This window comes from Vulpes lagopus, chromosome 17, assembly GCF_018345385.1.
Source record: "Vulpes lagopus strain Blue_001 chromosome 17, ASM1834538v1, whole genome shotgun sequence".
Lineage (NCBI taxonomy): Eukaryota > Metazoa > Chordata > Mammalia > Carnivora > Canidae > Vulpes > Vulpes lagopus.
The window spans coordinates 16,578,316-16,590,551 of record NC_054840.1 but is presented as its reverse complement, the minus strand read 5'-3'; the positions used below and the strand labels follow the sequence as shown (position 1 = coordinate 16,590,551).

At 38.1% G+C, this 12,236-nt stretch overlaps 1 protein-coding gene across 1 annotated transcript in view; it reads left to right on the top strand.

Moving 5' to 3' along the window:
• Window positions 1-12,236, top strand: part of IQCJ (IQ motif containing J) — a 208,610-nt gene that overhangs the window by 190,840 nt on the left and 5,534 nt on the right. Inside the window, exon 4 of the mRNA XM_041731645.1 lies at window positions 2,697-2,832. Coding sequence (XP_041587579.1) covers window positions 2,697-2,832 — 136 coding nt within the window. The remainder of the gene's footprint in view (window positions 1-2,696; window positions 2,833-12,236) is intronic.

Here is a 12,236-nt window from a genome sequence, read left to right as displayed (position 1 = left end):
CATCACCCAGTCACCCCATCCCCCCGCCCACCTCCCCTTCCACGGACACTAAGGGGGGCACTTGATGGGATGGGCACTGGGTGTTATACAATATGTTGGCAAATTGAACTCCAATTTTAAAAAATTACAAAAAAAAAAAAAATAGAAGTATAAGTGCCGAGGTGGTGTTCAGGGCTTTCTCTGTAGGCTTAAAAGAGACTTGTGAGTAGGAATTCTGGTACAATTAGGATAAGAAGGCTGAAAAGTGATTTCCCATGACTGAGGGATGAGGTGCTTCGTCATTTCATTTTAATTCACTCTTTTGGTAAAATAGCATTTGGAGATTGTATTCAGAGAACTAATAATAGAACAATTGAATCTGCAAAGTTCTCATCGTTGTGGTCAAATGGGAGTAAACAGTGTGTCGTGTAAGTAGTGTCCTATGATTCAGAGAGTAATAATAGCATGATTTCACCATTCAAAAAAAATATCCAGTATAGCAATTTAGATAACAGTGATGTGACTGGCCTCTCATTTTTAACGTCTGAGTTAAAAAAGAATCAAGTATAGCATAATATGATTTCAACTAAGTAAAATTGTTTCCATATATGTGGAAAAGGATCATAAGGTATGTATTCAAAAATTAAAATAACTTTTGTATTAAGGAGGTAAGGGGGCTTATAGGTGATTTTCATACACATTTTAAAGGTATTTAATTTTGTCACATTCTCTGTCAACAAAAGAGGATATCCACCCACCTGGAAGAAAGGCATGTTGTCTTCTTAATATCTGGCTTAAGGAAAACTGACATATCACTTTCTAGGCACCATAGAACTAGGAGGTGAAAGGGGAAGCTTTAAGTGCAAATTCACCTTTGCAGATCTCAGATTTTGCCCAGCAAAATCTATTTGGTTCTTTAAAGGTGTCACACTGCCCCCTGGTGTTCAATAAACTAAAATGTAAACTATCAAACGTCTATTACATTTTCTTTCTGTATTTTCTGAATTATCAAGACCATGAGGGAGCAACAGAGAGAGAGAGAGAGAGAGAGGTTGAGAGAGAGAGATATATACCTTGAATATAAATTTGTGGGTATTCTAAAAATATTTTATATTTTTAAAATAGCCTTTATTTACAACGTCACTTTTTTTTTTTGTTTGTTAAGCCTCTGATGGGCAGACTTACTAGCTTTAGGTGCCCTCCAGTGGCAGAACTTGTTAGGACTCTGGGAGACCCTAAGTGCTTCAGAGGATGTCGAAATTATTGACAATTTCCAAAAGTTTGCTACCCCCTACTGAGATGGGTCCCTGAAGAAGCAATGGGACTACCAAACTCTTACAGAACTTTCTTTGAGATTCTGTTTAAAATCTTTAAACCAGGACGCCTGGGTGGCTGAGCATTTGAGCGTCTGCCTTTGGCTCAGGGTGTGATCCCAGGGTTCCAGGATCAAGTCCTGCATCAGGCTCCTTGGGGGGATGGGGGGGGGCTACTTCTCCCTCTGCCTATGTCTCTGACTCTCTCTCTCTCTCTCTCTGTGTCACTCATGAATAAATTAATAAAACCTTTTAAAAAATAAAATAGACTAAAATCTTTAAACCAAAGAAAAATAAATAAATAAACAAATAAATAAATAAGGTTGTATTTTGAGCAAGGATTGTATAATAAAGTAGTAATCACATATAATCCAAAACACAGCCATATGCTTCTTTAATAGAGTCTGAATTACATATATAATTTGGAGTGCCCTTTAAAAAAAACCCAAAAGATATCTACTTTTGCAATTTTTTAAAAAAAGATTTCATTTATGTATTCATGACAGACACAGGCAGAGGGAGAAGCAGGCTCCCTGAGGGGAGCCAAATGTGGGACTCAATCCTAGGATCCTGGGATCATGACCTGAGCTGAAGGCAGATGGTCAACCACTGAGCCACTCAGGTGCCCCCTATTTTTACAATTTTTAAAAAAGATTTTATATATTTATTTGAGTGAGAGCACAAGCAGGAGATGGCAGAAGGAGAGGGGAAAGCAGCCTAGCCATGGAGCAGGGGGCTCCATGGGGGGCTCAATCCCTGCACCCCCTGGGGACTATGACCTGAGTTAAAGGCAAATGCTTAACTGACTGAGCCATCCAGGCACCTCTACTTTTGCAATTTTGTACAAACCATGAAGAGCCCCTCTTGGAAGGGTCTTGGAAGAAACCCCTGGCCTGTAAGAGCCCCTGAAGCTTATGCTTCATAGCGTCAGAGGAAATTGGCCTCTGATCCAAAAGTATTGGCACCCTCTAGAGCTGCATTGTAATCACTGTCTAGAGCCTAGGGAGGACAGATTTTGGCACAGGAGAGTCTTTCAATAAAGTTATATTAGTGCATGAGTAAGTGATATGTCAGCCTATTTATTATTCTCATTTGAAATATAGGATGAGAAATGGAAATATCTTGCATTCTGTAAATCAAAGTACATTTACATGTGCAAACTAGCTTCACTTTGATGCCTCTAAGATGACCCCCGTAGACTAATTTAGCGTAGTGGAGCCTGTGAACGTGAAACCAGTCAAATAGAGAAACAGTACAGGTCTTCTGATTTCCTCTGTCACATTCTATGTGTTACATTTTCTCTGTCTCCAAAGCCAATTCCTTCAGACTCCTTGTGCTTTTCTGCGTCTGTGGGCTGTGACTGGGTACTGACGGTGCATGTGCTGTTTTGTTTTGTTTTTCTAGCATTCAGCGGGCCTGGCGGGAGTACCTGCAGCGGCAGGATCCCCTGGAGAAGAGGAGCCCATCCCCACCCTCTGTGTCCTCAGAGAAGCTGAGCAGCTCGGTCAGCATGAACACCTTCTCAGACAGCAGCACCCCCGTGAGTGCCATGTTTCCTTTTTATGGCCTAACTGGCCAATCATTTATTTGATCACCAGGTCTTTGGTTCCAAGGAAGAAATCTTGAGATGTGAGCAGGTGGTTTGTTGTTAGGAGTATCTGCATTGCTTACTTGCTATATTTGAACCCATGGTGAGGGTTTTGTCATCTTAGAATAGAGACATGATTCCTAAGCACTTCATCAAGCCTGAGAGAGTCGGTTCCATTTGACCTCAGCCTAAACTACTCATTTGCATGTTTGCATTTCTCAATTACTATCTTTTTCCTTTCCTTTGTAACAGTGTGTTTCCTTTAGTCTGTGCCTCTGGTGGAGCTTTGTGGTGCTAATACGATAGAAGATTAGCTTGGTTATAAGGATTATAAAAGAGAACTTATATAGGAAGAATTGAAAGGAGTCACAAACTCAGGGGTTGTGACTCAAATGCCTACAGGGGCCAGTTAAGAAACCCATGTGGCTGATGTGGACTACGCTGTGACTAGCTACTGAAGAACACAGGCCTTACCTAAAGGGGTAGCCCCTTGGTTCCTGGATATGTTGCTATGTGGGGATGCAGGACAGACACTCCCAAATGTGATTTCTTCCTTCAAGGGATGCCAGAAATTCAGATTTTTAAATGTTGGCAACTAGTAAAAAATATTTTAATGTCACTAGACCATGCCTACAGATCACAGTTGTCCAAAGGCCACCTGTTAAGGGTTAAGGAATGGGAACCTCTGCTGAAAATTTTTATTAAAAAAAAACAAACAAACAGACAAACATATCAAATGTGGTAGGAAATAAATGATTAGGCAACTGTATTACTACAGAGATTTTTGAATATGGCCATTGTGATTATGTATGATAGTGACTGGAATACACAGATAGAAGTTGGGAAAAGAAAGGAAGTAACTATACAAGTGTATTATTTAAAAAAATATATTTCTTGACTACTTTGTGATCATGTTTATTCGTTGGTAAGAAGGCTCCCTAGTGGCCAAAATGATGTATTCACATTGGGATCAAGCAAAGGTTGCTTTGACATGTTTTCAGATGATTGCATAGCATGTTCTTTAATAAACGGCTTTATCTGTTATGGATTCTAAAGAGAGAGCAATAACCTGAGTGCAAGTAACAGTACCAGAAGATCTATTTTTAGCAGATACCAGAAATTGAATACTCAGTGAATCTGTGCTTTTTTAAAACAATTTTCAGGAGAGTAGTGATTTGTCTGAACTGGTCTCTTGATCACTAGAGGGCACTGATGAGCCATATTAGAAAATGTCAAAGTAAAGCCTATTTATCTCATGATTTGCAAGTGAAAAATAATATGAAATAGAGTGTTTAGGATACCTTTGCTGTGAATAACAATAGAATTAATTTAATAGAAATTAAATGACTGAGAATTTTATTTGAATGATGGAAACTGAGTATCTGAAATCATTCTACCTAAGAGTTAAAGATTTGGATTACTGCCTTTGTACTTTCTCATTAGCCCCGATTCCTGACAGTATGAAACCATTGCTGTGTCCAGTGATACATGATGGATTTAGTGTTGCTGTAGGGTAGCTAACCTCTGGGCTTTATTGAAATTCTGGAATAATCTATGGGTTGTTTTTTTGTTTTGTTTTGTTTTGTTTTGTATTTTAAATATATTTACCCTGCCACACCACTTATATTCTAGCCCCTTAAGTATTGGTGTGCATAAATGCACGTTCTATCCCCATGGGCCATCACATAAATGTGATGTGCGATATCTTTTGCACAGCTTTGCTAACAGTTCTACCTTATTTAATTTAGCCTGGCCTCTAGGTCCCCTGATGTTTCTTCGTAAAGCAGATTTCCTCTCTCACATGTCCCCAGCAATTTGGTTTCCTATAAGGTGTCTCAGAATGAATTGGGAGTGGCATCCTGCTCCACTACTGTATCATCGTGCCTTGTCTCTGTGTTCATGGGACCAGGATAACTCTCTTCATTATGTGCAAGTCTCACTCAACTCCTGATTGCCTATAAACAGTGAGAATCAAAAACATTTTCAAAAAACATTATTGGAATTAGCTTCAGAAAGCAAGCAGATCCTGTCCAGAATTCTAGTAGAGGTTATTGATTATAACAACTTTGGCATTGATGGTGGCAGTAGCATGACACTAAATATGCAAAACAAAATATGAAAATATAAGTTGCTGGAACATCCCCGAGTCTCTAGTTTGTCAAGCAGGTAAAATATCCAATATATAACTTTTTAAAACTTTATTTTAGTTGTTTGGAGCTGGTATATCTAGCTAAGGTTGTTCTATTTCTCATAATCATCACTTTGCTGGGACCTCTTTCAGTAGATTCACTCTCACATCTTTTGGTCGTCATAGCCCCATGAAAGCAAAGTGACTTTGCTCTGCCTTGATCAGCCTACCAGACCCACTGGGTTCATACATACTCTCAGGGTGTTCCAAATAGGAAGGCTTGATTTTAACTACTCTCTGATGAGTAGACCTGAAGTTTATGGAGGGGATAAGGATGATCCCTGGCCCACCTGGGCTAAGGCTGTCATAAAGAGAGGAGTTTTCCCTAATAACCAATGAGTCCATTTGGAACTTCAGGGGTAAAAGCCTTCAGTCCAAGTCAAATGTTTCCAATAAGGTGTTTCTGTAGGTGATTCTCTGGGACCCTAATTCCTATCAGATATCTCCAGCTTGCTGAACTCAGCCCTCTTTCTCTGGGCTTGGTCTGTCACTGTTGCTGCCTAGACCATTCTCTGTCTTCTTGAATTTGATCAGCTGCCTGTCTTATCCCAACTACTAGCCCTCTACTGTCCTCTAACACAGCCTCAATTGGAGACCAGTCTGCCCTTGTCTAACCCCTGGGTCTTTCTAGCTCCTCTGCTTCATGTCTATCATAACTGCAATTATTGCCCATAGTAGCTGTCTTCCTCATGCATGTGCTACATGGGAGGCCAGCAACCTGAGCTGGGTGAGTCCCTGTGCTGAGCTGAGAATGATGCTCTTGCATGCTTTTTCTCTCTTTTGGCTAATGGTTGATATAGTAGTTCTGAGAATATTTCTGCTCTAAAATATATTAGAAAGTTATGTTTCAGTATGAGCTCTCAAAATCATCATCTTAATAAGAGCTGAGCACTTGTTGTTATGTGACAGACAACTTGCTAATGCTTTCCGTGGATTATTTCATTTAATCTTCTCACTGACCATATAAAGGAGGTATATTATTATCGCCATTGTACAGATGATGAAAATGAGACCTAAAGAAATAACTGACTTGCCTTGAGTTACTCATTGGGCTGGAGCCATCATGCTACACTATTCTTCTATATTATACCATTTGAAAATAAGCCTTCATTTAGACATAGTCAAGTAGAGGAAGAAATAACCTGTGTATCAATCCATTTCTAAGGTTGTTCCACAATTTAGTATGTATCAACAGTGAATGAAATAATCGAGAAAAGAATCCTCATTTGGTTTTATAAATTGCCGCATTCGGTGCTCTTTGATTAAAACCTCAAACCTCAGCTGCTCAGTGCCAAATTAAACAGCAACAGGAGGGAAGATTTATATGAAGTTATGTTACTAATTTGCATATTAAATATCCTCATATCACAATGTATCATGAGATAACAGAAAAATTTATTTTAAAAATAGCAATTTTGAGTACAAGTTATTTTGAAATGGAGCTTGTGGTTATCAAAGTGAGAAAAAACTTTTTATCATAAAAGTATTAGTTATTGAGTGGAGTACAATAGTGTAAATGATTTGTGTATTCTTTATTAATCAATTTCATATGACTAAGTGCTTATTCTTTTAGTTCTCAGCTCTGAAAAATCTGCATTTGTCTAATAGAATATCATGGACAGAATCCTAAATGATTTGGTAACCCTTTCACAAATCATTAGCATATGTCTCAGATAAATTCAGAAAATCTTTGGATTGTTTGGAGACATTTTCAATCCCATTTGGCTCTAATTGGTTCTGTCTGCCTGAACCTGCCTTCCTGGCTTATTCCCATGGGTTCCCATGTTATGGTATGGCCTGTAGAGGGCTCTGTGGCTCATGGAATGAGGCCTTGGCTTAGTGAGAGGCTGTGACTTAATAGTAGTAGCTCTGCCACTATTTTTCTGAGTTTGAGATGTACCACTTGAGAGATCATTCTTCATCTGCAAACTGGACACCCACCTTAGAGATGGAATTGTATCTCTATGAATATTAAATGGCACTACATATGTAAGACATAGCACAGTGTGGGACCCAGAAGGCTCTCAATAAATGTTAGTGGATTCTGTATCTGCTCTTGGAAACACTCCATGTGTTCAAAACTCTGCAAAACTTGTGAAGAGCAGAAGTGGAATTTTTAACTCTATTCACATTGAAGGGCACATTGCTTGCTTCTTACATGTATATACAGATATATATGTATGTTCTGAGATTGGACCTGTACGTTACAAAAGTAATACATCAAGCATTTGTTTTTTTTGTTTTTTTGTTTTTGTTTTTGTTTTTGTTTTTTGTGTCTCAATGAGTAGGCCTCTTCTGAGAGACCACACCCATGTACATAGTAAAAGCAAGCCTAGGTCACTCTGCTCCCTTCAGATCTGGGGAAAAAGAAACAGGGGGATCTGTAGCATGTTGGGGGTGAACAGGGTTATGTGGCCTCACTTCTCAGATAAGTCAATGCAAAAGCACCCTTCCAGCAGACATGACAGCCTGCACAACTCCAGCCATAAGGCCTCCTCACTTCACTCCTGGTCAGGAAGATTATAGTTCTTTTTTTTTTTTTTTAATTTTTATTTATTTATGATAGTCACACAGAGAGAGAGAGAGAGAGAGGCAGAGACACAGGCAGAGGGAGAAGCAGGCTCCATGCACCGGGAGCCCGACGTGGGATTCGATCCCGGGTCTCCAGAATCGCGCCCTGGGCCAAAGGCAGGCGCCAAACCGCTGCGCCACCCAGGGATCCCAGGAAGATTATAGTTCTGAGCAGGTGCAAAGATCAGTGGTCTGGACCAGCTAAAGACCCCATTATGTCAGTTGTCTTGGAGAGAAGTCGACGGAGCTCTCCTATGTTTGGGGCTGCTTGGGTTACCCTAGCTTTTAGCAAGAGTAGCTGGATAGTTATGATCCACCACACCTTCCCAAATATGCTATCAAAAGCCTGTACTGCTCTGTCTACCAAACATGACACGTACACCTGCATTCAAACTGCTTTATTACCCTCAAGTTTTATTACCCATTTTGAGACTTACAACTTCCAGCTTCAAATACATCAGGAAAAATCCTAGGAGTAAAAGGATAAAGGCTTCTTACAAAGTCACACTTGTTTTGAGGGGGAGCTCAGATCCTAAAAGAGGATTACCTGGGACTTCTTCCAGTACAGTCTTGAAAGCTATGAAATTGTAGAGAATGTAAGCCTTGTGCTACTTAATAATTTAATAACCTAGATTTTCCAGGTCAGGGACAAGTTACAGTATTATGTCCAGCTGTTGTTATAAACTTAGGTCCTGTGAGTTTTAATGTTCAGAACCCAAACTCTATCTTTTATCCAGCCTCTCAAACCCCAAAATAGCACAAATTGTCAGTCTGTTCCTCTCAAATTTTGGTTCAGAGACTATAGTAATCATATGTAAAAAGAGAAGACTTCTTGGTATTTACATAAAAGTAGATTTAATTCTCTTTTCTTCAAACTAGAGTCTTAGAGAACAAAATTTTCCCCCAAAGTTTTATAAATTACATTGTGCAATATATAACCATATATGATAGTTTGAATTGATAAATTTTTGTTATCTCTATGCCAAAATACTCCTTTTTATGTCTTTGAATTTTGATTGGTATAGATTCTTTTTCCCAAATTAGCCTTTCAAGTTAAGGATTTGAGGACATTGTTCTCAATAGATTTAAAAATAAGTCTGTTGTTTGGTGATTACATTTTTTTTGAGGACTGCTAATACTGATCATTTTCCAGGTTCAGATTGATAAGCAAAATCGACAATTTCTTGTTTGATATCTGACTCACTCATCCATAGTAATATAATCAATCCTCCTCAGTAGTCTCAAAGTTGTTGACCTTTAAGCATAGATGCAAAGGCATTAAGCATCTCACTTTTGCTAAAAAGAGTTGAGAAGGAACTTGTTTTCTTTCCACTTAACTTCAAGTTCAGTCTGAGTATTTGTCCTCATGTAGATCCTGTCCTTATTCTACAGCTTTGGTGAGATACAGTGTTAAATCCCCTTATTTAAACTCAGAGTGCACCCGTGTCATAAAATCCAGTTCAGTATTACAAATCAGTATTTCACTCATTGAGTGAGTATGAAAGATGCTTTAGGGTCCAAGAAGAAGTTGGATATGGTAGCACTAGAGTGAGATCTACTATTTTCATTTTATTCTAGAAACTTTTGCTTGAGGCTCTTTTGGACTTTCTTTCTGTCAGTAAGACATCATTGGGGAGGAGGGTAGTTATTCATATCCCTAGATTGGGTCTATATCATCTGTTCACTCATTCAACAAATATCTGAGTGCTTACTGTGTGCTGGGCCTTTGCCAAGCACTGGAGATACAATCACCCAAACAATGGTGCCTGGGTGGCTCAGTGGTTGAGTGTCTGCCTTTGGCTCAGGTCGTGATCCTGAGGTCCTGGAATGGAGTCCTGCATCAGGGTTCCCACAGGGAGCCTGCTTCTCCCTCTGCCTATGTCTCTGCCTCTCTTTCTCTCTCTCTCTCTCTGTGACACTCATGAATAAATAAATAAATAAAATTAAAAAAACATCATCCAAATACACATATCCTCTGCCCTTACTTAATTTACATAATTCCCCAGGAGTGGTTGGCAATTCTTGTCACAGTTTCCCTGGTAAATTATAGGAGATAGTGGTATTTTATTAATTAATTTTATAGAAGGTTTTAGGTATTATTATTAATAAAAATCCAACTGCTGAAATATTTTCTAGAGCAGAATTTTCCATAATGTGGTACCCAAAATATTAGTTTCATAGGATATTGATGGATGTTAATTGCAGGAAGGGTGAAATAAGCTAAATTATTTATATCAGGACCTCTTAGAGCCTTCCCAAACTAATACACATTTTGAATTTGTGGGAGGAGTGCTGGCTGTTACTGTTTTTCATGTTTTTCAAACTTCTTTGATCATGAAACCCAATAAGAATCACATCTTGGGATGCCTGGGTGGCTCAGTGGTTTAGGGCCTGCCTTCAGCCCATGGCATGATCCTGGAGTCCCAGGATTGAGTCAGGCTCTCTGCATGGAGCCTGCTTCTCCCTCTCCCTCTGCCTCTGCCTGCCTCTCTCTCTCTGTGTCTCTCATGAATAAATAAATAAAATCTTTTTTAAAAATTACATCTTATTAGACTATTAATACATGGAACACTTCAGGAAATGGTGTTCTAGAATTAGTACTTATTGAAGAAAAATTCCAAGAGCTAGAATTTCTAAGTGGCTCAATAATAAAATTAATATGAGTTGAACAATGCATTTTTAAAAACTTCCAATGAAATTTTTATACTCCTTTTTATAGGCCTGTATCATAGAACTATATTATGCAAATACAAATATTATTAAGCTACTTCACATGTAACACTTGTTATAGTAACTGGCTGGTAGGGTTTAAATAAAAAGAACAAGTCTGGTTAACAATGTTACAGTATCAGAGATGTAGTTTTAGGAAGCCAATAAATAACTCCTTTTCCCCATCTTGATTTATGAACTTATTTCAAAAGTCAAGAGATTTAGGAAAAGAGATATCAAAATCCATCTTTATTTACTGTCAAACCTAGATTTGAGGGTGTAACTCTGACTTGTGGCACCACTGAACATCCTATTACTGACCTTTGTAGAGAAACCTACCAATAATCATGGGAAGCACTGAAAATTGCCAGCCTCACCCATAGATCTTGTGCAGGGAGGTGGATTCCAGAGAAGAATGGAGAGAGAATGATACTGGGCTGCCCAGTCCCTTCGCCCAATCCTCTCATCAGGGTTACTTGTTCCACCTTCAGGATTTGAGTGTGAGAGTATTTAGGAAAGTTCTTCCTCATGGAAGCCTGAGGACATGAGGAGAAGGTAGCTCCCAACATTGGATGCTTCATGCAGCAACAATTTGGCCTTTTATTATAATAAATGTCAAATATTTTTACCCATTTTGGTTTTTATAAGATTGTATACATTGTACTATATTAATCATTGCAATATTTTCCAAATAAGAATTACTTTGGGAATGTTAAAAAAAAAAATATATATATATATATATATATATATATTTTAGAACCACAGCGGATCTATTACATCAGAATATCTGAGAAGAGGCCTGAGATTCCATATTTTTTTAAATAATGCTCCAGGTAATCCTCATCATCATTAAAGTATTAAAAAAAGCAGAATGTTATAGGAATTGCAAAAAAAGGTATTAAATTTTATTTGGTAACCTTACATAAATAGAACACACAGGTGATTGATATTTCTTCCATTTTTTATTTCAACGTTTTATCATGGCATACATCTACATGGGGAGGTGCTGAAGCATCTTTTTCCTGATCTGATACCAAAACAATTACTATTGTTTTAGTGGAATTTTTCCAGTGGCACTGGTTGTATAGAAAATCCCATCTTCTCTTCTTAGGACTTGTGGTTCTGTCAAAAATGTGACAGGGTATTTATACTATGCTCTTCAAGGAAGTTTTCTGTTGTTTGATCCATTTTGGTTTTTATTAAAGGGGATACATTCAATAAACTCTGATTAGTTTCATGTAATTTTCTGCTTTGATTGTGAAGATTATTTAGCTGGAATGAAAGGGGATTAGATTATTTAACTATTCACTGACAAGAATGTCAACTATGACCGGAAATCTTCAAATATAATGTGTGACTACATAGTTGAGAAAGATAAAAGAATTCCATTAACAGAATAAAAATGGACATTTCTCATGCATTCTTTAAAATAGTATCTATGTATCCTATCACCAGTTACATATACAGATGATAGTTAAAATTTTAATTGTTACTTCATTCAGAGCTAAAAAATATCTAAAAGCAATAAGTTAAAGTTTCCTTACCAACATTTGAAACATAGTCAGATCCTTGAAGTAAGATTGTTTTATGGCTTTGAAACATTTTAAAATTGGGGGGGGGGGTCCCTGGGTGGATCAGTGGTTTAGTGCCCGCCTTCAGCCTGGGAGTGATCCTGGAGACCCACATCAGGCTGCTGCATGGAGCCTGCTTCTCCCTCTGCCTGTGTCTCTGCCTCTCTCTGTGTGTGTCTCTCATGAATAAATAAAATAAAATACTAAAAAACAAAACAAAAAAAGAAACATTTTAAAATTTTAATTGCATAAAATGTTAGAAGTCAAAGACAGTTGCCTTAGTTTTTATTTTACAATTTTCATGGATTGGTTTTTTA